The 27,555-nt window shown below is 43.2% G+C and overlaps 3 protein-coding genes across 7 annotated transcripts; 1 reads left to right on the top strand and 2 right to left on the bottom strand.

The window, feature by feature from the left end:
- Positions 1–97: 97 nt before the first annotated feature.
- LOC148900523 (AP-1 complex subunit sigma-2) lies at positions 98–5,144 on the top strand. Of its 3 annotated transcripts, none has more exons than XM_088992310.1 (6): positions 100–247; positions 738–881; positions 1,185–1,363; positions 3,030–3,138; positions 3,227–3,364; positions 4,026–5,144. In XM_088992310.1, the coding sequence occupies exons 3-6, from the start codon at positions 1,185–1,187 to the stop codon at positions 4,071–4,073; spliced, it is 474 nt and encodes a 157-aa protein (XP_088848436.1). In that variant the 5' UTR covers positions 100–247; positions 738–881; the 3' UTR covers positions 4,074–5,144. The 3 variants fall into 3 exon arrangements, with proteins under 3 accessions (XP_088848435.1, XP_088848436.1, XP_088848438.1); XM_088992312.1 differs by having other exon boundaries at positions 123–247; positions 805–881; XM_088992309.1 differs by lacking the exon at positions 738–881 and having other exon boundaries at positions 98–247; positions 4,026–5,137.
- zrsr2 (zinc finger (CCCH type), RNA-binding motif and serine/arginine rich 2) lies at positions 4,706–15,772 on the bottom strand. 3 transcript variants are annotated; one of them, XR_016114465.1, is made up of 12 exons: positions 15,295–15,770; positions 14,489–14,568; positions 14,335–14,422; positions 14,075–14,183; positions 13,817–13,903; positions 13,138–13,176; positions 12,455–12,585; positions 12,084–12,297; positions 11,425–11,480; positions 11,227–11,336; positions 5,277–6,915; positions 4,706–5,190 (listed from the first exon to the last, which is right to left on the bottom strand). XR_016114465.1 is itself a non-coding variant. In XM_088992308.1 (11 exons), exons 1-11 carry the CDS (start codon positions 15,333–15,335, stop codon positions 6,086–6,088), a joined length of 1,782 nt encoding a protein of 593 aa, XP_088848434.1. In that variant the 5' UTR covers positions 15,336–15,772; the 3' UTR covers positions 4,706–6,085. The 3 variants fall into 3 exon arrangements, 2 of the variants coding, with proteins under 2 accessions (XP_088848434.1, XP_088848433.1); XM_088992308.1 differs by having other exon boundaries at positions 4,706–6,915; positions 13,817–13,900; positions 15,295–15,772; XM_088992307.1 differs by having other exon boundaries at positions 4,706–6,915.
- Positions 15,773–19,108: 3,336 nt separating this feature from the next.
- On the bottom strand, positions 19,109–26,423 carry LOC148900525 (transmembrane 6 superfamily member 1-like). The gene is made up of 10 exons (XM_088991292.1): positions 26,178–26,423; positions 25,958–26,061; positions 25,661–25,758; positions 25,473–25,576; positions 25,303–25,385; positions 24,966–25,084; positions 23,977–24,081; positions 23,817–23,909; positions 22,921–23,040; positions 19,109–19,414 (listed from the first exon to the last, which is right to left on the bottom strand). The coding sequence occupies exons 1-10, from the start codon at positions 26,267–26,269 to the stop codon at positions 19,223–19,225; spliced, it is 1,110 nt and encodes a 369-aa protein (XP_088847418.1). The 5' UTR covers positions 26,270–26,423; the 3' UTR covers positions 19,109–19,222.
- Positions 26,424–27,555: the final 1,132 nt, after the last annotated feature.

Genomic DNA, 27,555 nt, shown 5'->3' on the forward strand with positions numbered 1-27,555 from the left:
ACATGTATATATTCTTCTGACGAAGTAATAACGGTACATTTCAGCCAATCACAATGTAACTCTCTCTGTCTTCTGTCCAATCAGGGCAGGTTTGAGCTGGTTGCTGCCTCACGAATATTTGCTAACAACTAGCACGATGAAATGAGATGCGATTTTGCTAGTCTGACACGAACCGAAAGCAAGTTTGTGTTTGTGCCTATGTGATCTTCCACATCTCAGCGATTGCCCAAGCGACTTAACACCCAAGGTAACGAGACGCGATTTATTTGTAGAAGATTGAAGCTCGATGAACGTCGTGGCAAGGGGAGAAGGGCTTTGCTGATGTTGCCATCCTATTTGCAGAAGAATCGAATATGAGCCGAAATGAAACTTTTCACTCAAGTGTCACAGGTGGTTGTCGAGAGACATTCGAAAGAACAAATTATTTTATCCTATATGAACTGTGAATTGATTTCTGCTTGGTGGCAAAATACAGGTAGTGGTATTTTTTTAAGTTGGTCACTGCATTGATGCAAGGGAAATGGCAAAGCCAGGACTCTCCAGAATTGAATGTTGCCAAGTTGAGTTTATGAAAACATGTTTTGTCTGGTTGTAACTAAGATGAACAAAGTCGTTGCAGATACACTGGATCCGAGAAAGGCTCCGGGTTACGTTTTTATGTTTTGCTTTTGTACTCAATGACATTTGAGAGTAATTTACTCATGTCTTCTTCTTGTCCTTTCGGCTTTTCCCTTCAGGGGTAGCCGCAGCGAATCAGTGTCCTCCATCTAACCCGGTTTTGTGCATCGTCTTCTCTCACACCAGCTACCTTCATGTCCTCTTTGACAACATCCATAAACCTCATCTTTGGAATATAATTAGTATTTCTACCTTTATCGTTTGTGAGTACCGGTACTGTCTAAAAAAGTCATCATATAAATGAGCACACTGAATAAAAGTCTAGGAGAAAAGTGTACCTTTAGAATGTGTTGTTTTATGGAATTCAACAAGTGAGTCTAATAAGACATGTGTAAAAGCATTACTTTTCAGTGGTTATGTATTCCTTTATGCTAAGGGTGTATCTATCTATCCATCCATCCATCTTTCAATTATTCCAGCCGCTTATCCCCATGAGGAACCTTTACCTATTAATGATTAATTCCTGTTTATTCCATGACTCTTGACGTGTAACTTAACTCCTGCAGATGCAGTTCATGTTGCTGTTCAGCCGCCAAGGAAAGCTTCGCCTTCAGAAGTGGTATGTGCCTCTCTCCGACAAGGAGAGGAAAAAGATCTCCAGAGATCTGGTTCAGACCATCCTAGCTAGGAAGCCCAAAATGTGCAGCTTCTTGGAATGGAGGGACCTGAAGATTGTTTACAAGAGGTTAGCTATAACACTAACTATGCCTGCGCAATTTGACAACATTCAATACATAAACGGTTTCACCAAAATCTGCTATTTCCGTGAGAACCCATGCTGGTCACTTAGAATGCCATTTGAGTGTTTTAAATTGTTTATACGTCATATCTATCTTAAGATAAAAGTACTCGTATACCCATTGTCCACAAGAAAAGACAATTGAGTTTAAGCATCAAGTAAAAGAAAATTACTACATCCTGTCCATTTAAGGATTAGGAATTATTCAGGCTTGAATATTGTTTTTTAAATTGTGCCTGAGCTATTGCCAGCCACATAAAGCTCTGGTATTGTGCACTCAATTTCTGTTGAGTTGGGCATGCCAGAAACGCCCTCTCTGTTTAACAAATCTAGGTTGAGGATTTTTTTTTAAATAATTGCGTCAGAGTGTTGCACTCCGGGCATTAGCATAACAACTAAACAAAAAAAAATAAAGCAGCCAGATATAATTTGGTTTCATGTACGACATCACAAAGAGATGGTTCACAATTGTGATAATGAGCAGCTTTGTGTAGTGTTTTGCCACCATCTTCTGGCGTGCATAGGCAATTATAAGCCCCTATTAATCAAGGGAAAAGCCGAAAAGAAAAGAAGAATTTCCGATTTTGGCTATTCGGAGCATAATCTTTATTTCTTTCTGTAGGTTCCAAATTAAGCAATATCTACCTGTTGAAAAATGCAAGAAATATACGTATATGAAACATCGGCTGTAGGAATAAAAATGTGTCCATCGTTTTGAGAATTACATGCTACAGGGAGAAGATATAAAGAAGGTGGAGGATTTTAAGTGCTTGGGGTCAACTGTCCAGAGCAATGAAGAGTGTGGAAAAGAGGTGAAGAAGCGTGTCCAGGCAGGCTGGAGCGGCCCGAGAAAAATGTCAGGTGTGATGTGTGATAGAAGGGTTTCAGCCAGGATAAAAGGAAAAGTGTAGAAAACAGTGGTGAGACCAGCCATGATGTTTGGACTGGAGACAGTGCCACTGAAGAAAAGACAGGAAGCAGAGCTGGAGGTAGCAGAGCTGAAGATGTTGAGGTTTTCTTTGGGAGTGACCAGGTTGGATAGGATCAGGAATGAGTACATTAGAGGGACAACTCATATTAGAGGCTTTGGAGAGAAAGTCAGAGAGGCCAGACTGAGATGGTTTGGACACGTCCAGAGGAGAGAGAGTGACTATATCGGGAGAAGGATGCTGAGCCTTGAACTGCCAGGCAGGAAACAGAGAGGAAGACTGAAGAGGAGGTTTATGAATGTGGTCAAAGAGGACATGAAGGTCGCTGGTGTGAGAGAAGAGGATGCACAAAACCGGGTTAGATGGAGGACATTGATTCGCTGTGGCGACCCCTGAGGGAAAAAGCCGAAAGGAAAAGAAGAAGAAGAAGAAGACAACTGTTTCTGACATGTAATTTTTCTATTCAAAGCATCTAACTAGTGAAATGTGAATAAGAGGTGGCCGCTTCCAAATTCCAACTTGCTTATATATATATTGTGTGTGTGTGTGTGTGTGTGTGTGTGTGTGTGTGTGTGTGTGTGTGTGTGTGTGTGTGTGTGTGTGTGTGTGTGTGCGCGTGTGCGTGTGCGTGTGCGTGTGCGTGTGTGTGTGTGTGTGTGTGTGTGTGTGTGTGTGTGTGTTAGATATGCTAGTCTCTATTTCTGCTGTGCGGTGGAGGATCAGGACAATGAGTTGATCACTCTGGAGATCATCCATCGATATGTGGAGTTGCTGGACAAGTATTTTGGCAGTGTGAGTTTCCACTTATATGCCACACATAATGTTCAGTCTGAAGTTTGAACACACTCACGTCACTGACTGATTCTTGTGTCCTGTGTAGGTGTGTGAGCTGGATATCATCTTCAACTTTGAGAAGGCGTACTTTATCCTTGATGAATTTCTATTGGGCGGAGAGGCCCAGGAAACCTCCAAGAAGAATGTGCTGAAAGCCATTGAGCAAGCAGACCTGCTGCAGGAGGTACTTGCGTGCGTCCAAAACCAGAATTACAAAGCAACAGAGCAGTGGACTTGTAGGTTAAACTGTTGTTCCTCCTACGCTAAAGTGAGGAAAATAAAATGGCGACTGAAACAGTACTCAATATAAAATATGGCCCCGTTATCTTCTTCAGGAGTTTATATCCTGCACAAGAATAAAATGCATTCAGTCGTGTATTTAGATGTGAATGAAGTATTTGGAGAGTTCAAAATTGTTTTGCTGGGTAGAGATTTATAGCTGCGTATTAAAAAATAAAAATACAAGCTCAAATGCCCAACAAAGTTTAATGCTATTGTTACTTGTGGTGTCCGTGCAACGGATTGAACATAGGATTGAACTCTTCAACAGTAGCCAAAATGGAACTGTATAGTGCCACTTAGCAGTTTTTTTGACGACGATACTAGTGCAGCGTGTTCTACCGGAAACAAATTCCTTGTGTGTTCTACATACTTGGCAATAAAGATGATTCTGATTCTGATAGGTGCCACAAAAGCACTATATAAACCAATATGTATGTATTGCATTGTATTTTGGACACCCGCCCTCGTTTTAAATTCATATAACTCCAGACCCATATAATTTAGGAATTAACTTTTTTTCTGATGATGGTTAATGCTTATGTGATATTCTTCTCCATCGACAGGAGGCAGAGGCCCCACGAAGTGTTTTGGAAGAAATTGGGCTGACATAGACTTGACGTTGCCTGAGCAAACATTGGCACATCTTTGTTCACTCCCATTTACTGTGTCAGTGTTGTACTCGTATGTATGTACCGTATGTATGTAATCAAAAGGTCTGTGCTATATTTCTACACAAACTGTGCTCCCCCTCTGATGTCCTGTGACTGTCGTGCCAAGTGTGGTTCAACGATGTCTCCTCTGTAGCAGCTCCAATTGTCGTGTCGTTTATTGTGCAGCATCTCCAAGACCAATGTAGCACCAAGAACATAGCCACAGTATCAATTTGTGGTCAATCTGTTAATTTCCACATCATGTTGTTGTTCTTCTGCTGCATCTGAAAAATGTTCTTTAGATAATTTGACTTTGAATAGACTTAGTTGTTGGGGAGTCTTGACAAGTGTTGTGTAAGTTTGCAGACATGCACTTGAATATGGCTTTTTTCCTAAAACTATTTTTCACAAAAGCAGAAGTGTAGCTATCAATCACATGTAATTATGATACAAACCTGCCCATAAATGAAACCAGTTCAAAAGCACCCACCTAAATGCAATTCAGTTCAAAATGTGTTGTTTCAGTGTAGTGTTACGTTTGTAAATCTCAACCAGTGATTCGCTGCGGCGACCCCGGAAGGGAAAAGCCGAAAGGAAATGAACCGTTTTTTATTTTGTAAAAAGAGAAACGACATCTAAGTCAAAAAAGTGACCCAAATAGAAATAGCTTATTTTCTTGTCATGATGCTTTGGTTTACATTTAAACACTGACATATATGACCAAAGAACTGTGTTTTCTCATTGTAATGATGTCTATGGAAGTCTAATGTGGAGCAAAAGGATATTTGTTTCAATCCAATGAAAGGCACGCTCAATTGTTCACATGCAGCAGCAAAATCAGGAACATCATGTTCCTAAAATGAGAAAAAACAAAAAAATGCAACCACATGGTGTTTATTTGAAACATTCAGTAAAAAAAATCATCTTGCCTTTCTGCAAAAGAAAAAAAACACTTGTATTCACCATGCTATTAGCATTTCTATTTGACAGTGTTTAACAATAAATGTCTTCAAACTGGAAAAAAAATACAGACCCTTTCTTTGCAGCTTGACTTGGCGACATAGTTCCATGAAGAGCACTGACAAGGAGCATTCACAAAGAACTTCAACAAATTAATTTTAAACAGATTATTTTCTTACAGTGTATTGTAGGTGTTTCAAATACCTGACATGTTTCGGCGTATACTTCGTCAGAGTGTCACGGATGTTGTTGTGACGCACCTTTTTCAGCTGGTGTTACTATGATGGCGTGACCTACCTGTCAGATCTGACAGGCAAGTCACACACCCCGCTGTCCGCTCGCCCCTCCAGGATGCTGCTCCAGGTGGTAGAGAGCATGTAAGCTCCCTCATCCCTGTTGATGGTTCTTGGTTCTCGCTTCCGGATTTCAATAGCCTCCCTGATCCAGCGCTGATGTTTGTTTTCTTCGGTGCGGATGACTCTGGCCTTCTCCCAGTCCATGATGTGGTTTTCTCTTTTGCAGTGGTCTGTGATGGCTATTTATGGTGTTCCTGTTGTGCTTGTTCTTTTATTGCTCGTTTGTATTGTTGCTGTCTCCTTCTCACACTCCTTCTTGTGCTCTTTTTTCTTGTATTAAAACTCCTTCCTGTCTCCCCCATGTATGATTTATTGCATGAGTTGCATGGGATTTCATATATTGAGTTGCATTTATTTTCCGGGTGTATTTTGTCCTTTGGGTGTAGTCAAAAGAAACAAAAAATAAACCAAATAAAAAATAAGATGACAAGTTCTTCAGCATTACTCTTTGCACAAAATATAGTTTTTCTCGCCTTACGGTTTATAAAAGTACAGTATATACAGGAAAGTGATGTCATGGCACTAAAAGCCTTGCTGTTAGCCTGTCTGAAATGTTGCATCCATTTTATAAATCAACCAAACATCTTCACAATTGACACATCAGCCGAGAAGAAAGTCATGCAAGCCAGCAAAAACATTTTTTAATGGGAAAAGCCACTAAGAACTTTGTGTTGTCTCATCAACTTGTGTTACAGAACTTTTTTCACACTCAGCGCTTGGACTTGCACTCAATGCATCCTGATGGCGTTCTGCTTTTTTTCCACTTGGACTTTCTGCCGAGTGTTTGTTCACAGTCTCTTCATCCGACTCTTGTGATGAACTCATCGCTTCAGGTGAACGGCTGTGTTTCTTGTGCTTCTTCTTACTTTTCTTTTTGCTCTTTTTCGAGTGTTTATGATGGCGACGTCTCTTGTTGTCCTCATCAGGAACGTTTTGGTTTTCGTCTTCATCATTCGGGCTGTGATGTTTGCTCTTTTCTCTGATTGGTTTGTTTTTTTCTGCGTCTTTTAGCCCAACTCCATTTCTATCTTTCTCTTCACTTTTATTCCGACTTTTCAAATTTGTGTCTCGATCTCGACTCCTTTTCCGGTCTCGACTTTTGCTCTTGGACTTTTCCCTGCTTCGACTTCGGTACCTTCCCCGAGTCCTGTCATAACGTGCTGACCCAAATGAGCGTCTGCTGTCATCTCTTTGGTGCTGGTAAGTCCTCCTATCTCGACTCCTCTCACTGCGTCGGTCGTGTTCCCGTCTGCTGTACGACCTCTCCGATCTCAGTGGGCTTCTGCTGCGGTGACTCCTCCACGATCTGTCCACCCTTCTCTCTGAGTGTCTTTCTGAATATCTCTCTGAGTGACTTCCCTTAATGCTATGGTGTGGGGAAATGTTAAGGTCCCTGTCAGCCTCCCAGAATTCATTGCCGGGGTTTCGGAATACATGCAGGAAATTGCACTGTTTCCCTTTGGGACACTTTTTTCTGTCAAACAGTCCTGGGGACAGAAGACAATAAAATATCATCAACCTCTAGAGCTGCAAAGGGCTGGACAATTTCAATGTTTACAAATGTTCTGGTAAATTTCCATGGCTGAATAAGATGAAGAATTTTGGAAATATTTTAATTACGGGCCAAATTAAAAATTTTGTATTCTCGGTTTGTAACCATGAAATTTCATTTATCGCTGAAAAATCCCTGGAATTTAGAACCCTATCACCTTCACAAATTAAGGCTCGAGTTGTGTGTGTGTGTGTGTGTGTGTGTGTGTGTGTGTGTGTGTGTGTGTGTGTGTGTGTGTGTGTGTGTGTGTGTGTGTGTGTGTGTGTGTGTGTGTGTGTGTGTGTGTGTGTGTAATTGTTGGTAGCTCAAAGGTATTGTGGAGAGGGTTCTTTTCAGTGAAAAAAAAAAAACAAGCCGTGACACGCACCCTCTCCTCTTTCATCTATTATTATCTTTTTTTTTTTTAACTGGTGCTGGAAGAGGGACCATTATGGGAGGAAAAGCCCCTACACGGGATGTACCACCGAACCATAACAGAAGTGGCTGATCTCAAGAAGTCCTATCAGTGGCTAGAGAGGGCTGGCCTAAAGGACAGCACAGAGGCACTCATCCTGGCTGCCCAAGAGCAGGCCCTGAACACCAGAGCCATAGAGGCAGGGATACACCACACCAGGCAAGACCCAAGGTGTAGGTTGTGCAAAGAGGCACCTGAGACAATCCAACACATAACTGCAGGGTGTAAGATGCTGGCAGGGAAAGCCTACATGGAGCGCCATAACCAGGTGGCTGGCATAGTGTACTGAAACATCTGTGCCGAGTATGAACTGGAAACCCCAAGGTCAAAATGGGAAACACCTCCCAAGATAGTAGAGAATGACCGAGCAAAGATCCTGCGGGACTTCCAGATACAGACTGACAAGATGGTCATGGCCAACCAACCAGATATCGTGGTCATAGATAAAGGGCAAAGGAAAGCCGTTGTTGTGGATGTAGCGGTCCCGAGTGATGGAAACATCAGAAAGAAGGAACATGAGAAAATCGAGAAATACCAAGGGCTCAGAGAGGAGCTGGAGAGAGCTCTCACTCGGGGCAGTGACCCCCAAACTCGACGAGTAGTTGCAACAGATCCCGGGAACAACATCGGATATCTCGGTCCAGAAAAGCGCAGTGCTGGGAACAGCACGGATACTGCGCAGAACCCTCAAGCTTCCTGGCATCTGTTAGAGGACCTGAGCTAAAATGGGGGACAGACACCACCCATGAGGGGTGAGACGAGGAGTTTTTTTTTAATATATATATCAGATGTTCTCCGCTATCTTTGGAGGCTCATGAGGATTGTGCGGCAGAAAGGGATAATTCTAAAGCCATGGTGGAGGGCCGGAGGCGTACTCATTCCTAGGAGAAGGATGCGGCAGACATCCGTCAATTCCGGCCAATTAGCCTTCTCAACGTTGAGGGGAAAATCTTTAATGTGTTAGCACAGAGACTTTCCACCTACCTGGAGAAGAACAAGTACGTCGATACATCTGTACAGAAGGCTGGCATCCCTGGGTTCACTGGTTGCTTGGAGCACACCAGTATGATCTGGCACCAAATCCATGCGGCAAAGAAGAGAGATCTTCATGTCATCTTCCTCGACCCGGCCAATGCCTTTGGCTCAGTTCCCCATAACCTTCTCTGGGAATCCTTCAACTTCTTTCATGTTCCATTACCCATTACTACCTTGGTAAAAGCCTACTTCGAAGACCTGCAACTGTGCTTCACAACACCTGATTTCACAACATCATGGCAGCGTGTAGAAGTTGGCATCATGGCAGGTTATACGATTTGACCCCTGGCCTTCACAATGGCCATGGAGGTCATCATCAGGGCCTCAAGGTGGGTGGTGGGGGGTGAGCGAACCAGGAATGGGATCCATCTCCCACCTATCCGGGCATGACATGACCACCTTGACCACTACTGCAGCTTGCACCAGGCGGCTACTTGGATGAAAATCAAGCCGAACAAGTCACGGAGCATCTCAATAGTCAAAGGAGAGCTAAAAAATCGTGAAGTTCTGCATTGGTGATGACCCAATACCAACGGTGTCTGAGGAACCAGTCAAAAGCCTGGGCAGGTGGTACAATGCAAGTCTCAGAGACATAGATTAAGTGCAGCAACTAAAGCAGGACATCACCAATAGTCTGTCTGTGTAAGCTCTCAGTCGTACAGGAGTGGTCCATCGATGAGAAGGTTTCTTCAGCCGTCATCTGTACAAAAGTGAAAAGTCACTTTTGTACAGATGACGGCTGAAGAAACCACTGCCAGGGAAGCTCAAGCTCTGGTGTCTGCAGTTGATGAGAAGGTTTCTTCTGCCGTCATCTGTACAAAAGTGAAAAGTCACTTTTGTACAGATGACGGCTGAAGAAACCTTCTCATCGATGCACCAATAGTCTGGAAAACATCAACAAGACTCCACTGCCAGGGAAGCTCAAGCTCTGGTGTCTGCAGTTTGGACTTCTCCCTTGGGTAATGTGGCCACTCACAGTCTATGCGGTCCCACTCACAACTGTGGAGAAGATGGAGCGAGCCATCACTAGATATGTGAAACGATAGCTTGGTGTTCCACGCTGTCTGTCCAACATCAGCCTCTATGGCAAAGGGGTCCTTGAGCATCCAATCACAAGACTCACCGAAGAGTACAAGTACTCTAAAGTGAGACTTCAGATGACCCTTACAGACTGCAGAGACCGGAAGATCAGTCAAGCTGCACCCCCCTATCAACTGGACGGAAATGGATGCCATCCATCGCAGTGCAGCAGGCCACAGCAGCCCTAAGGCACAGCATCATTGTGGGACACGTCCAGCTAGGAAGAGAAGGGTTTGGCCTTACAAACAAACCATCTTGGCGTAAGGCCTCAACATTGGAAAGAAGTAAAATGGTGATGGAAGAGGTGCGCCGCCAAGAGGAAGCTGAAAGAACTGCAACGGCTGTCTCTCTTGCCAAGCAGGGACAATGGATGAGGTGGGAAGGCCTGGAGAAGAGAAAGCTCAGCTGGAGGCATCTCCGGGAAATGGAGGCAAGCAACATCAGCTTCATCATCAGAGCTATCAATGATGTGCTGCCATCTCCAAAAAACCTCCACCAATGGTATGGCGAAGATCCAACCTGTGACCTCTGTCGAACTCCAGGAACTCTCAAACACATCCTGACCTGTTACAAGGCCGCTACACCTGGAGGCACAACCAGGTCCTGAAGAGTTTGGCAGTTGTCCTTGAGAGCAAGAGGAATACCATCAACTCCTTGCCAATGAGAGCCACCACTTCCAGCTCAGCACCATTGACTTTCATCCGAGACGGACAGAAAAAGCCCAACTATCCTCCTGCCAAACCAGAAGTTGGACAGCTATCCATGGCCCGCGATTGGGAGATGCGGATTGACATTGGCAATTGGTTTTCCCAGCGGAGATTGCAGCCACCACTCTAAGACCAGACTTGGTGCTCTGGTCCCCTTCACTCAAGGCTGTCTACATCACAGAACTCACAGTCCTGTGAGAAAACTTGGGTGAAATCTTAGCGAAAGTACATAGATGGTTTGAAAGGGGGGTAAAAGAAGCGATTCTTATAAAACAACAAAATCCTTCATTAAACCGGTCTGGTGGGGTGAGGGTCAATTTGGATCGCTCATACAATAGCCTGCTTAGGCAAAACAGGTTAGGCAACTTTCGTAATGCTGATGAGGGTCGTTATGCTGATGAGGTGATACCGGTGGGAGTGGGGGTAATAGGCCAGTCGTTAGTCAGGAATGTAGGAACAATCAGTGGGGCCACAGGGAGGGGTCCTCTGCCCCCCCAACCTGAGAGTAGGGACCTATCATAGCTGTGTCCTGCGCCACCAGGTCTGGACATTAGGGATATATAAATAGGGCCGATACGACCAGTCAGACTTTAGTTCGCTGACGAAGCCTCTTGGATAGGAGGCGAAACGTCCGAAACCTTCACTTTTGTACAGATGACGGCTGAAGAAACCTTCTCATCGATGATCTTTTCAGACCAAACAAAGTACCCAAAATCCATTGTGTGTCGCTTTCTCGGTCACGGGCGTTCCCTCCGTGACGTCACGTAGGGGATCGTCATCAACTCGAAAACAAGACTTCCTGAATATTCAGCGCGAGTCTTAAAACGTAAAATATAGCTATATGCGGTGGAATCTTTGTAAAATGCGCTCAGTAGAAGTCATTTGAAGTGATTTTACAAATTATGGACACAACTTGTCAGGAGGTGTCGTTGTCCTTTACCTAAAAAGCATAAATCAAACGTCATCTCACCACAAATGGCATTCTTCCACCGTGTTACAGGACATATCTCGCAGTGAAGCTGCTTGCCGGCATACCATCTTCCGTTAAATTTGATCAAGGCCTCTCTGCACTGCTCCTCACTAGCCAGAAGACAACAAATTGAAATGTATGCTCAAAGTTCAGATCATTTGCTAAGCAGATTTACAAAAACCCTCGTGTGATGCTTACGTGTCAAACTGGACATAAACATTCCCACGCAAGTGTGGCTCATAATTGCAGCTGACCTAAAGACAAAGATCACATCCACATTTTAATCTCAACATAATGATGTAAAATAACAATCGCCCCTGTTTACCTTACATTCATTGTATCTTAATAAGAACTACTGCTGTCTCAATAGTTATCTGACAGGTGCACTTCAGGACTGAGTCCTCATCCCATCCACATATGCATCTCAGTCAATTTGATTGTTATCTAGAAGTTCATTTACTGTAAATCTCAGGAGTTCCATTTACAAGTGAAACCCATACAGATAATTTATAATACAAACACTGGGAGCACTTTTGACAAGGCAAATTCCAAACTCATTTTGCATTACATTTCAATAATATTCCTGTTTTTTTGGAGGGTTTTGTCAGCTCCAAACTGTGATCATGTTGTCAATCTACTCTATGCTCAGGTTTGAGCTACTGAAATACCATATTAAGATGCACGTAAATATGTTTCACTTGAAATAACTTCTTTCAAGGATTGAACATCTACAGTGTGTAACCAGATTTCAAAGTACTTTGCTTGAGCTAATGATGGAAATTGGTGGGTGTCTACTCGAACAGTATCTTCGAACGAACAGGGCCCACTGAATTTTGGCGATTGTGATGGTGATTTACCTTAAATTGGACCACCTTTCCGATGTTCTTAAACTCTGGTAGAACATCGTGGTAGAATTCAGTAAAGGACTCGTGTAACTCTTCCTCACTATGCTCCAGGGAAGCATCCCCGTCGTAGTCGTCACGTCGGGACTGTTCCATGCCGTATGTTATAAACATAGCACGGATCAGTAGAGTGGGGCTGGTGGACGGGTAAGCGTGCTTTCGAGAACACCTTCAAGGTACGAGGAGTGAAATAGAAAAACAATATATTTGCATTAATGTAACAAAAAAACATCAAAAAAGGATGAGACAGAAATAACCAACAAAGACAATTGCTGAATTAAAAAAACAAAACAAAAAAACACAGAAAAGAAGGCAATCCATTGTACCTGTCCCCAAATCGACAGGATCCAGTCTTGAGGAAAAAAGGGCAGTTGGCGACATCTCGCTCTGTGCCATAATTTTCAGATTTTTCAGTTACCGGAGCCTCAGGATTCATCCATGGTCCGCCATTAGCTAGCTGCAAAACAACCAACATGTCGAATTTTGTGGGAAAATTTCCTCCCCTCAATACCAATGTTGACATCACTTGAAAAATAAATAAAATACATGAAACTTGCCCATGGGACTAATTATGAAATGTATTAGGGCCATTCCATGCCAAAAATGTAACATAACACGTATTGTTTGAAAAATGAGTTCAATAAGGAGAGCAAACCTGCAATTGCAGAGGATTCAAGGTATGTACATCTGCTCAGATATTCAGCTAATATCATATGAATACTACATTCAATACCTGAGGGGATAGATACTTTAGGTCCTTACTGCTATCAAACAAAACATTTTTACATCTCTGAAACTATGTTATGAAATTATAATTTTGAGAACAGGTTACATTTGCTGAAAACTTTTTGATTTAGTGTCACGCTAACACCATCAATACGTAACAACAATGTTTCATGAAAATGACTATACTGTGTGCTGGATAGAATTTTTCAGATACAGTATATGTTTTTCATAATTTGACATGGATAACCCGCTCAAGGGACCAAACGGAACAGTTGGTCAGTACCTGATGTTCTGCTTCGTCCAACATTTTCTGACCAGCCTCCTACAAATGGCGTAAAAAGATGTCAGGTGAAAATGTGAATTTAGGCGAAGCATGTCTGTACATTCGTGTTAAGATCGCGTTCACAGGGGTAGATAACAACAGCAACATCAATTTTAACAAAATTAGCTCATTTCAGTACTTTGCAGCTTTTTGGAGAAAAGGCTCAGACACTTAAAACACAAAGTTAAAAGATACAGTACGTCCTCGCTGTGACAGTTGGTGATGCTGGAAATGGGCTTTTGCAACAGTTTCTTTGTTAAGGAGTAGGATGCTTGTTGCTAGTGCCACTTAGTCAAGGAAAGACTCATAAAATTAACAGGCACACAGAAAAAAGTCACACAATAAACTAAATAAGTATTATAAATAGTAAATTAAATTAAAAAGTATTTTCACATCCATACTTCCCTGACAGTGACATATGACAAAATAAGTATTATTGTCATTCTAGACTTCTTTTATATATGGCTCTTGCATTAATTTTTATAATATGTACACTGACAATGGCAAGTAGTCCGTGATTTTTTTTCTATAAATGACAATAAAACTTGAATCACATTTTGAATGGATATCATCAATACTGAAGATTATGTAGAAATGGATATATTTCTCTCCGCCTTCATCCACCCGCGGCTCCTTTCACCTCTCTGTTGCGTTTCTCCTGCTGTTTCTGCTCTTTTTCTTCTCCTTCTCTCCTCTGCTGGGCCTCCCATTCCTCTTTTATTTTCTGCTGTGGGAACAGCAGCAAAACGTAAACATCATGACATGCCAAACAAGAGTTTAAATAGTTCAGTCCTCAACATAAGCAGACAAATCCAAATTATGGATGGATGAATACAAGTCTTCATATACGTTACCATGGTGAAGAAAGTCTGATTCTGGATGATGAAAATCGCATTACCTCGTCATCCTCTCTCCGTTTCCTTGCTGCCTCTTCCTTCTCGGACCTCAGCCGAAATTCTTCCTGTGCAATCCGTTCGCGCTCTTGCCATTCTTCGTGGAGCCGTTGTCTGGGTAAAAAAGTGAGACATGTCTCACACACCACCTGACCCAACTCGGTTTGGTAATTGAGGTGTCACAGCCTTTTCTGGTAGGCACATGTTTTGAGTATTTTGTACAGTACAGCAAAAGCTTTTGGCAAAGTGCAGATCTGTATCCCACCTTTCCTCATCAACAAGACTGGTATCTTCATCATCCACTTCATCCATTTCCTCAGAGGGATCAAGAACGGCTCCACTTTGTTCAGTTACTGAACAACGCATGGTGTAAGTTTATTGTTAGGCATGATAAGATTCCAAACAAGTTGTTTTCATACCGCAGTCTCTCTTTCGGGCGATTGCTTGTCGTTTCCGCTTTCTTCTTTCTTTCCTGGAGGTGGCCTTGCGTTGCTTGTAACTAAATTAAATGGACGACAAAACCAGCATGTATCATTTTCCATGTGTGCAATAAAATAGAACCCCAGGTGCACTCAGCTGTCAAACACAGTGGGCCTGTTTACGTTGGTACTGTACACTTTAGTTCGCTGACAAAGCCTCTTGGATAGGAGGCGAAACGTCCGAAACCTTCACTTTTGTACAGATGACGGCTGAAGAAACCTTCTCATCGTTGGTACTGTATGTCATTCACTCAATTTTCTTTGTGAATATGAAGTTAAGACAGACCAAATGGCATGTGCAAATGAAGAACGGTTAAAGATGCGACCAGAGGCTCCTAGTGTTTGTGGATTCACCCCTAACTTTTGAAATTAACAATTATATTTTTCCACAACCGTCCAGTCCGATTATAACGCACTGGTTTTTGTCGCAATTAAACTCATGGATTCTCTTTGATATGGTTCCTTTGCACCAAAATAGAAGAAGGCAGTGGCAAAACATTGCTTAAGTTTAAAAGAATCTCTACAGAATACCCCAGTATAGTTCCGTAGGACCAAGACAACACAAAACAGCGCAGATCACTTTACGGTATCCTTTCATCATACAAATGTACAATACAGTATATAGAATTATTTGAGGCACACACTTGTGATCAGATACATGTCGTTGTATAAAACGTAGATGAATACAGTATATTGGCACTATGAATGCATTTACGTTCCAACATGAGCCACAGAAAAACACTCACCTTATAGGAGCACAAATCGATGGAGGAATAGAAGCTGCCATCACAGTTAACGATAGCAAACCAGAGACTAAACTCACTTTTACGTGCCCGAGTTCTTTAATATAAGTAAATATTAAGTCATTTCATGTAAGGTTTTAATGTGTGATGGATTGTTCAGGCGATTTCATGAAATGATTGCTTCTATATCAGCTCCGAGCGCACAATACTTTGTATTCACTTCAGGCTTGACTGAGAGAAGTACTTCCGGGTTGGGAAATCATTGCTTCCGACGTCAAGGAAAAGTCCACAGACCGAGGTGCTATTTTTAAATTGCATGATTAAAATTGTAGTTGCTTCAAGGAAATACGTGTATATTTCATTATCATTTATGGCAAATAAAACGATCTCATCATTTAATTACATAAATGAATCAATATATTTTGTAATTACAATTTTGGACAGAATTTATGTCTTCTTTTCCTTTCGACTTTTCCCCTCAGGGGTCGCCACAGCGAATCAATGTCCTCCATCTATCCCGGCTTTGTGCATGCTCTTCTCTCACACCAGCTACCTTCATGTCATCTTTGACCACATCCATAAACCTCCTCTTTAGTCTTCCTCTCGGCCTCCTGCCTGGCAGTTCAAGGCTCAGCATCCTTCTGCCGATGTAGTCGGTCTCTCTCCTCTGGACATGTCCAAACCATCTCAGTCTGGCCTCTCTGACGTTCTCTGCAAAGCTTCTTATATGAGTTGTCCCTCTAATGTACTCATTCCTGATCCTATCCAACCTGTTCACTACCAAAGAAAACCTCAACATGTTCAGCTCTGCTACCTCCAGCTCTGCTTCCTGTCTTTTCTTCCAGTCCAAACATCATGGCTGGTCTCACCACTGTTTTATACACTTTTCCTTTCATCCTAGCTGAAACCCTTCTACCATACATCACATCTGACATTTTTCTCCATCCGCTCCAGCCTGCCTGTACACGCTTCTTCACCTTTTCCACACTCTCCATTGCTCTGGACAGTTGACCCCAAGTACTTAAAATCTTCCACCTTCTTTATCTCTTCTCCCTGTAGCATCACCCTTGCACTTGGATCCCTCTCATTCACACACATATATTCCGTCTTGCTGCGACTGATCTTCATTCCTCTCCTTTCCAGGGCATATCTCCACATCTCTAGTTTCTCCGCCACCTGTTCCCTGTTCTCGCTACAGATTAAAATGTCATCTGCAAACATCATGGTCCAAGGAGATTCTTGTCTAACATCGTCTGTCAGCCTGTCCATCGCCATAGCAAACAAGAAGGGGCTCAGAGCTGACCCCTGGTGGAGTCCCACCTCCACCTTGAATTCCTCAGTCACACCGACACCTCACAACTGTCTTACAGTCATGATACATGTCTTGCACCTCTCTGACATACTTTTCCGTCACTCCAGACTTCCTCATGCAATGCCATAGCTCTTCTCTGGGCACCCTGTCGTACGCTTTCTCCAGATCTACAAAGACACAATGCAATTCCTTCTGACCTCTGTACCTCTCTATCGGCATTCTTAAAGCAAACACTGCATCAGTCGTACTCTTTTTTGGCATGAAGCCATACTGCTGCTCACAAATGTTCACTTCTGCTCTTCGCCAAGCTTCAACTGCTCTTTCCCAGAGTTTCATTGTATGGCTCATCAACTTTATTCCTCTGATAGTACAACTCTGCACATCTCCTTTGTTCTTAAAAATGGGCACAAGTACACTTCGTCTCCATTCTTCAGGCATCTGTTCACCATCTAAGATCTTGTTGAATAACCCAGTCAGGAACACCATCGCCACCTCTCCAAGACACTTCCATACCTCGATTGGTAAATCATCAGGCCATTTGGACAGAATTTATGTGATGCATCAAATATTCAGGAGTCTTAATCATGATCAAACTGAAATGGATGAAAAAATGTAGTCATACTCTGCATATTTTCATCGAAACACGTGAGGAATCCATGCATTATACGTACAGCTTATTCCTCAATAGGGTCGTGGGGGTGTGGCGTCACACGTGCGCACTGGGGCGCGACGTGAGTATGCCTTTCAAGTGCGCCTTTCAAGTCTACACCTTTCAGGTCTTTCAAGCGCATCATCCTGACGCATTCCCATGCATGCATATGCCCTGACGCGGGAGTGCTGTATAAGTACCACCCTTTGCGGTGACAGGGACAGACTCACAGAGACTCGTGGAGACCTGCACAGGCACGCCTGGGCAAGCACGGACAGGTACGGACATGCCAAAAACGAGACTCACATCGGACGTCGGACGCCACGATCAAGCTTTTGGACACATTTCGTCTGTGTGTCTCTTGGCTGTGAGATCTGACAACTAACCAACTTACAAATAAAGAGAAACGTCAAACTCTTTATTGGCGAGCCAGCCAGGAGGATTTTTTCTCCTCCTCAGCCCAATCAACTCTCAGATTTTCGCCGTTTCCCTCAAACAGACCACCCTCACGGAACGCCAGAGTTACCCAGCCCTGAGGCATGACGTCTAGCTGGGTGACAGCCGGCTCTCCCAGCTCCTGCAACACCTCGAGACGGTGGCGGGCAACACTATCAAGGACCAGGGCTTCCTGCGGCACGTCTTCATAGAGAAGCTGACCCCGATGGTCCAAGCAGTCCTGGCGACCACACCGTGCGACTCCACCTTGCATGAATGAGGCCAAACGATGCCGTGAGCCGTGCAAGAAGGCGGGAAACGGCCCCGCCAGGGAGTGAACACGGCTTTCCACTCGCCTGGCGACTCCCCAACCAGCCGGATCATTTATGTCCACGACCAGACATGGGAAAGATGCTTCATGGCCGACTCAACTGCTGAGATCAGCGTTCTTCCCCCTTCTCCTGCAGAGTGCCAGACCCCCGACGCTGGAGTGTCTCTGCAAGCTGCCAACCGCACCACCATTAAGACGTATGGCCAACGGTTCCTCAACCTCAACTTGGGCCTATGTCGCTCCTTCCCTTACATCTTCACCGTTGCCGATGTCCCTCACTCCATCCTTGGCGCAGACTCCCTGCACAAGTTTGACCTGTCCGTCACCATCCGCCGGAAGAGGTTGACTGATGAGAAGACCGGCCTGTCCGTGCTAGGTAGCATGGCCAAGCCCGCGCTTCTTTGTCTCTCGCACATCCCATCTTCTTCTTCTTCATTCCTCACTCTCCTTCAACGATTCCCCGACCTGATCAACCCCAGTCGGGCGACCCTACCTGCATGACGTTGTTCACCACATTGTGACCACGGGCCCGCAAAGTTTCAACGCTTTCGCCACCTTGCCCCGGCGAAACAACGGATTGCTGAAGCCGAATTCAGCCACATGCTTCAGCTCGATATTATCTGTCCATCGGACAGCAAATGGGCCTCTCAGCTGCACATGGTCCCCTAGGCAAAGGCAGGCGACTGGTGTCCCTCCGGTGACTACCGACCGTCACCGTTCCCGACCGACCGAATTATTTCCTCAGAGAACGTCAAAAAACAGCTTTTCATGCCAAATGTTAGAAACCAAAGAGTAAAAGTGCAAATTGGTAACTTTTTTTCAGTTTTTCTCAGTGATTATTTGTGTGAAAAAAAATGATAACACCAAATATCACAATTGTCATTTGTTCAGTGTTGTCCCATGAAAATATGTAATAAATAGTGACCAAAATCAATGGAGTGTACTTTTGTCAAAATGTAAAAACTGCAGGTATATGTGGTAATTTGCTATTATTTTTGTCAGTGCTTGACCTTTGCTTCCCACGCCACTACAATGATTCCAGTATGAAGTCCTGTGTTTCAAAACACTGGAGCATGTTTTGGGTGTTTTTCTTTCCATCACTAAACCCTCATTTACTTAAAAAAAACGTGAAAATTCACTTTAAATATGCTAAGATTTATTGACTACATCAGCCTTAAAAAAAGACTGAGTTCCTCTGTAACACTCATGCATTTTTTTCCCCTGGTGTTCCCTTGAGGAAGAAGGCTGGCCTGGTCGTGCAGCGATAGCAAAGAGCCTGAGGTACCACAGCATACAGGATATTAACCAGCAAAAAGACAGGTTGGTTATCAACAGGAACTCTGTAAGAGAATGGCGTCCGTGTGTGAAGAGAAGCGCCAATATGAGAAAACTGGGCCTGGTGAGAAAAGAGAAAAACATAAAGAAAAGGGGAAGCTTTGCCATATTTTACTGTACTTAATTCTAATGTAAGGGACATGTACATTCTAATATTCGTTTGTAGCCATTTTTTTCCCAATGGAATTTTCTAGATTTCTAGCTTTTCTCTTGGCCCCACTGCTTTCAATACATATACTATTTGCTTCACTATTTATCCAATCGGATGTGAGCTTCTGTATTGCCATGTCCATCTAATCCCTCCAAGGTTCTGTTGCGTCACACGCGTGTATGATTTTGAAGTGCGCTTTTCAACCCTTTCATGTCTTTCAATTCCTTGATCTCCTTGATGTGCGTATCACCCTGACGCATAGCACACACTTGCAAATTGTATAAAAGGAGCTGTCGCGGGACAGAGAGAGGGGGCGAACCACGGGGCAGAATCATCTCGGACTCACGCCCGGCGCCCCCCCCCCCACCCGTTTGCCGCAAAATGACACGGAAAAAAATATTTAATCGATTGCAAACTTGTATGCTTTCCTCTTCAGAACTATTTGAATGATATTCATAACTGGATGTGTAACAAGAAAGCATATTCTCCGAATCTGAAGCCATTGTTTTGATTTTTCAGCAATGCAAGACGTCTTGGCGTGACGTCACGAACTGGGGGCGGGACTTTCTGAAAATGCCCAATTCGCAGCTCAATTTTTTGCAGATTTTGGACACTTTAAGTCATTTTTATTGGTGTTTTGCATTTGACTAAAAATATCTTACTGCATGTTTTGGGTATTTTAGATGCTATAAAACGTTTTCCTGATGTCAGTTAAGAAACAAAAAGTGACGTAGGTTGTCCTTTAAACTACAAATTATGTATGCTCAGTTAGAGTGTCAAAAATTTTTTTCATATTGAACACATTGAGTCACTTGGTGAATTTATACTGCGTAGTGAGTGGCTCTCAAAGTTGCACAGAGCTCACTGTCATGATCTGGTTGGCGACCAACGGGTGGCGCTGTCGGCCCCACCTGCACAGGTGCTAGTCGTCCCGATCAGTGGCGGACTCCCACGTTCGGATTGGCGACCAACGGGTAGCGCTGTCAGCCCTGCCTGCTGCCTTGCAGGTGCTGGTCGTTCCCAATCAGTGACACTCAAAAGGACTCCCAGCACGACCATTCGCTGTCGGGTCATTGTATGCTTTGGATGCAATTTTATGCATTGTATGCTGTGCATGTGTTTGTTTCATCTTGGCAGACTTTTACTCTTGGTCTTTATTTGATACATTGTATTTTTCTGTTTGAATGACTTTGATGTTTTAGATTTTTGTTCCTGTTGACTTTATTTTAATACAATTTCTCAAACACAACCTGCTGCTCCCTCCTGCCTGCTTATTGGGATCCACAACTGCCATCACCACCTTGCAAACAGAATGATCCGACCAACCATCGGTTCCCGCAGTTACAACGGACCGGTCTCATTTCCACCCTGTGCCTGGCAGTCAACGTCCATGTTGAGCCGATGCTTTGTCCCGTGATTGAGTGAAAATGTTCACACTCACGTCCACGAAAAGCGGTGCCGCTTGCACGGCCACGTCAGGTCGAGACCTCCTTCCAAGTGGCCGTCCAGGGTGACACTGGGTGTCTGGCAGTGCACGCCCACGTCCAGCCACGCTGTCGTCGTGCATGTTGAATTGATCGCATCCACGACGAGCCGTGCAACATCCGCGTCCACGTCAGTCCAAGACCCCAATCACCGCTGGATCCTGGAGCTGCAATTGACTGGTCTCGTTTCCGCGGTGCCGGGCAGTTCGCGTCCACGTTAGCCCACGCCGCGTCGAGTTTGAATTGAGTCACTCGACGAGCCGTAACGTCCACACCAACGTCCGGTCGAGACCCGTTCCCATACGGCCGTCCGGGGTGCCACTCTGCGCCTGGCAGTGCAATGTCCACGTCGCGCCATGCGTCGTCACGTGAACATGCGAGATGGATCGCACTCACGCCCACGACGATCCGTGCCGCAGCCACGTCCACTTCAGGCCGAGTCCCGTTCCCATCAGGCCGCCGCCCACATATGCTGCAGAGGCAATGGTTGCCGTCTCCACCATTGTTCCCTGGCGAGTTGGACCTTTTGTGAGACTGTTGGGACTTCTGGAAGCAGTCCCTTGAAGGGGGGTACTGTCATGATCTGGTTGGCGACCAACGGGTGGCACTGTCGGCCCCGCCTGCACCTGCACAGGTGCTGGTCGTCCCGATCAGTGGCGGACTGCCACGTTCGGATTGGCGACCAGCGAGTAGCGCTGTCAGCCCTGCCTGCTTCCTCGCAGGTGCTGGTCCTTCCCAATCAGTGACACTCAAAAGGTCTCCCGGCACGACCATTCGCTGTCGGGTCATTGTTGTATGCATTGTATACATTGTATGCTATGCATGTGTTTGTTTAATCTTTGTAGACTTTTACACTTGGTCTTTATTTGATACTTTGTATTTTTCTGGTTGAATGACTTTGATGTTTTAGATTTTTGTTCCTGTTGACTTTATTTTCATATCATTTCTCAAACACAACCTGCTGCTCCCTTCTGCCTGCTGATTGGGATCCACAACTGCCATCACCATCTTGCAAACCGTGACACTCCCCGAATGGTATGCAGAAGACTCACTGAATTTAATATGTTGCAGTGATTTGAACAGTTTTACAGTTCAATTGTTTTTAACTTACAAGTCCCATATTTTCAAATTTAATCGTTTAGAACTGCTCATTCTTAAACATTTATTTACACTTTCGCACGCCAAGTAATGATTAAGATTGCAATTACCGTACAGTATTTATTAACCTTTTCACATAGTATACAGAGCCATATCGTAAAGCACTTCTTTTAAATCACCCTTTGATTGTGGGTGTTGGTTTGATTCGATGGTCAGAGGGTTGGCACTGGACATGTGTCAAAGTAACCATGGTTGTCAGGGCATCAGCGGTCCTATTTTTAGCTATGTTCAACAGCTGACATTTATACGAATACCACCAATACCAGCATTCCTCCTAGTCTGAAGTCAGCTTCTGTCTTCATCCAGCCAGTGAGTGATGTGTCCACCTGCAGCTCTAACAGATCAGCTGCTTTGTTCCCTTTGGGTTACACTGCCACTCTAAATCCTTAGACCAACCTTTTTGTTTAGTTTACGTGTAAAAACACCTTAAATTAGTCACACATCCACTCATCTCCAGATTGGGCAACATAATCACATTCTGTGTACAGATATCCTGAAAAGGTTAAGTACTGCATTTGTACTTGGTTAATTGTTACCATTGTCATATAGATCTTAGCTTTTTTGCCTTGCAGCAATTGTTTCCAATTATTCCATTGCACATTTTCACAACCATCATTTTTGGTGAGTTACTAAGTAAACTGATGCATCAAGTTTAGATTCCTTGGCCTTCTTATGCACAAACAATGATACCATTTAATACTTTCTACTAAAGAAAACCATATATTTTTTTCCAGCGATGTTGTTTCAAAAAAATGCATTTTAAATGGTACTTACTTGTGCTATTGCGCCTGAATGTACTAGAGTTAGGTCCAGCATCCACTCACACCCTGGAACCAACAAGCTGTACAGAGTCATGATGTAGTATGGGCCCGAGTACAGCATGCTCACCAGCATCTGACAAGCAATTAAAGGATTTTCTGCTTCTGAAATAGGTCATAGGACTGGAGTGACAATTTATAATATCAGGCATCCCAAAAGCCACTAAATGCTGGCTTCCTTTTTCGTTTCTGGTATCATTTGGAAAACGTGAAGGCAGCTTTTGACAGTATAGGCTTTGCTCTGTTTGTCCACATACATTCCCTTGTTTATTGGCGAGGGATTGCCAAATTATTGCCTGGCAAGATTTTCTCTCTCCGAATCCACTTCAACACATATTTGTGAACCTTTCTGGTTGGCACACTGCTCGAAAGCAAAGTATAATTTATGGTATCTGAAGAAAATGTCTCGAAACAGGATTTGTTCTTGACAAACAACCAAAAAAAGTCAAATCCTACAACCACTAGTAAGAATATTGAACACTGTTCGCACAAACTTGGGAAAAGTCTTTTCAGAAGACTGCATTGGATCTCAGCAACCACAAATATTTGATGAGGGGCTTATTTGAAGAGCAGTATAGCCTCGCCTTGCAACTTGATGAGCATAGTAATCCTCCACCTGAAATTTGTGAAGTCCAGAACGTAATCAATCTCCAAGGCATTTGCTGAATTGACCTATTGTCAATGCCCAATTCCAGTGCAGCCCTACAGATGCACTTTTCTCGGATTTGCGTGAAAGCCTGCTAGAAGGCCTTCTAATACCTGGTTTGTGAGGAACTTGCCATGGATCAAGCCATTCAAAGTGATGCTGCAGTGGCTTTTAGGACACTCTGTATGACACCCACGTACACTTACGTGTATTTTAGGGTAGGCCGATGGGTCTTTCACGTATGGCTCATAATATTGCGCGTAATGCTGACACAATGTATTGGAACAATCCAAGGCAATCTAAAGCACCAACAATTAGACTAATGAAGATGTGTTTAAGTCCTTCAATTGCATTTGCGTTTCTTACCAGACCTCTGAAGACACAGAAAGACATAGCTGGGATGAGGTAGATTATAAAAAATAAATCCAAAGGTCTATGGAACAATGTCATCCTCTGAGCTTCCTGTATGTTCTGGTGGAGAAAGGGATATTTATAACATGCACTTCACAGGCTACTTTGTGAATATTCAAAATAAAGTACAACTTCATAAAGAGCAAACAATTTCTAGATGCCTTCTTTTCATCGGATATCAATGGCATACTGATTGGCTCAACAGTGACATTTCCTATTCTGGCTTTGTACATTTTGGGCCATTTTTTTAAACTAAAATGCAGTAAAACGTGCATCGGTGAATGCATCTTTCTTTTGGTATTTTGTTCGATGGATGCAGATAGGAAGGGAAGTCTGCGCAGTCGTGCGGGATTATTGTGGGAAGAACCATAGCTGACTTGTTTTGAATGCACGAGAAGCCGCTCCCTTGGGGTTGTTCGTTTCTGTTTGCCCTGCAATTGGTTGGCAACCGGTTCAGAGTGTACCCCACCTAATGCCCGAAGATACAATAGCTGGGATAGGCTCCAGCACCCCCATTACCCTAGTGAGGATAAAACGGTTTGGAAAATGAATGAATGAAGAATGATAATAATTTATTCAATATATATTATTTATGCAGTGATTCAGAGGGATTTATAAACACCATTGTTTGTCATTATTATGAAATAATAAGTGACCCATCCAATTCCCAAAGACAGGAAACTGTATATGCACAAACACAAAAATTGAGATGTGACAGTTTTTATGCAAGGTGTTTGTGTGCCGGTTTACAACAAAAGTCTGGGGACAGAGCAAACCTGGAAAAAAATTGTATTTTGAAATAAATGTTCCAGTGCCATCTATTGCTTTTTAAAGTAATTTAGAAAAGTTTGTTGGTAAGTGGCCCAAATTATCGTCTCTACTGCACGCCATTTTGAATGTTAGAGGTCGTGTCTTTAACCAGGAAATAAATACGTCTAACTTACCGTCAACTCAACGGTTTGCGTGGAAGGGTGGCTAAAGATGCGGAAACATGCCCAAACAGACAACGAGATGTACAGTAAATGAAGGAAGAAGAGAGGACCTATTTCAGTCCCATATTTTCCTGGAAAAGACAGAAAATCATTTCAAGGTCACAATTGAGATGAAGAAAAAAAAATCATTATGAATGCACAAATCAGTAGAAATACCAAATTAAAATGTGACTATGTACCTGTAAATCCCAATATGGAAAAGGTTGTTAGCCTGATCATATAGTTAGCATGTTTATGTATTTTTAAGATATGAAAAAATATTTAAAAAATTATGCTCTACTGTACTTACCAACAGCATTCCCAAGAAGGTAGATGATGGAACGCATAACAAAAGACCCAACCCAGTAGAGTCCAATAGTTCTGAAGTTGTCCCTTAAAACCATAAATTGTTCATAGAGTACAGTAGAATAGGTACACTCGCCTTTAATAAAAAAATGATGTGGACAGTGCAATACTCACCCCCAAGTAATTGCAGCAATCATGAGGAGGTACATCAGATAATGCACACAGCCATCCCAGTAGGACATCATGTGTCCATGTGCCGTATTAATGTGTGGATCTGCCTGAAAAGGAGAACCAACCATCATAATAAGAAAGAGCTAGAGAAAACATTAACTCAAGCATTGCGGTGGAAACACCCAGCTTGCCTCTTTCAGGTAAAAAGTCACAAATCCATCAATGATGTTGTCCTGCTCCAGCCCGATGATCAAGTTCACTACACTGAAGAACGCATGGACTGCATACACTAGACACATACATGCATTTATTTCAGCAGCAAAATTTGTAGGATAGTATGTAGTATGTAAGTGTAGTAAGTATTTGATGGATCAGTTCTACAGCTACAATAATTGCATCAGGACAACTGCAATTTACACAAGTGTTTGTTTATGTTTTGAGGGCAAAGTTTCATGTGAGGTACAAAGAAACCTTTCATGAATATTTACCGTAGAAAAGAGAGTCTAATGGAGCTTTTCTTTTGAGTATAAAACGGGCAGATATGACCAGAAAGATGAAAGTTGCACATCCAGCCAAAAAGAAGGCTTCTGCGCTATAAGGACAACAAGGAGAGCGGGTTACACACAGTGGAGAGCTCATTTAAACCAACATGAAAATAAATAATACTTATTTGTTCAAAGCAAGCCGGAATTACACGTTCACACTCACCTGTTGTTGTAGACGAGTGAGTTGAACAAGTAACAAATGGGAATGGACATCAAGGAGAGTACAAACACGCCTGTCCCTGCAGAAGCACTCATTGCTGATCATGTGACAGATTTTTTTGTCCTACAATAATGAAGATGAAAAAAATAATTTAGACATCAATAGCCATGATTAATCTATGAATGGCGATATAATTGATGTGAAAATTAGAAATGTATGGCCAAGCTGACGAACTGCTTCTACATGAGTGCTTGCTCAAGTCGCAATGGTTGAGCAGGTGTTCAGTGGGTGACTTTAAATTGTACCTCTCCCTCCCTTCCCCACTCCCTCTCCCTCTCCCTCCCTCCCTATCTCTCTCTCTCTCTCTCTCTCTCTCTCTCTCTCTCTCTCTCTCTCTCTCTCTCTCTCTCTCTCTCTCTCTCTCTCTCTCTCTCTCTCTCTGTCTCTCTCTCTCTCTGTCTCTCTCACACACACACATGCACACATGCACGCACTCACATATACTGTATATACGTATACGCCTTTGTTCTGTTACTATTGGCCAGACCATATCAACACTATCATCGAGCAATGTATGAATATCAATGTCAATGGTTGGATGCTTACATACACATATTAAACATTCTACTTAAATGAAGAGTGTAAATGCTCAATCTAAACGTTTTATTGTGTCTGGTTCTAAATTTGTTTTCGGTCCTTGAAGTTGCTGTTATCATTTATTTTGTCACTTTTACTTTGTCATACAAAATTGGGCATGGACTGATGTCTCTCAGTATTTAACATTGAGTATTTTAGTCAAATGGTCAAGTGATGTGCCAAATGGTGAGTATAGTCTTTGCTTTTTTGAATGTTGCTGTGCCGATGACCATTTTGCGTTTGGGTGCCTTTTACTGAGTGAGTTGCTTGTTCTGTAGCCACAAAGGGACATAAGTCTTCTTGTGCCGGTCCCACGCCCGGATAAATACAGAGGGTTGTGTCAGGAAGGGCATCCGACGTAAAAGCTTGGCCAAAACAAACATGCGGATCAAACCTCTAAAGATGGAGGACACTGATTTGCTGTGGCGACCCCGTCAAAGGAAAAGCCGAAAGTAAAAGAAGATTTTAGTCAGATGTCTCAAGATTTATTCCCACCCTTTCTGCAACCAGTCCTGCTCTTAGTTGTTACTTTATATTTTTACATCCAAATACTTTTTACCTTGCAACTTCCCTGTCCCTGTCGTTTCTGCATGTGGATCCAAATTACTCACAGTCATCTTGAGCTTAAAATACAGTTTTTAAAAGTGGTGTCACTTTCTTGCGCAACTCGAACAATATTTGTCATCTCAGAGCAATATTTAACATCTATTGTCATTGCTTAATCCTTAAAAGGGTCACAGGCGTG

This window comes from Hippocampus bargibanti, linkage group LG03 (assembly GCF_051943395.1).
Source record: "Hippocampus bargibanti isolate YZ-2025 linkage group LG03, ASM5194339v1, whole genome shotgun sequence".
Lineage (NCBI taxonomy): Eukaryota > Metazoa > Chordata > Actinopteri > Syngnathiformes > Syngnathidae > Hippocampus > Hippocampus bargibanti.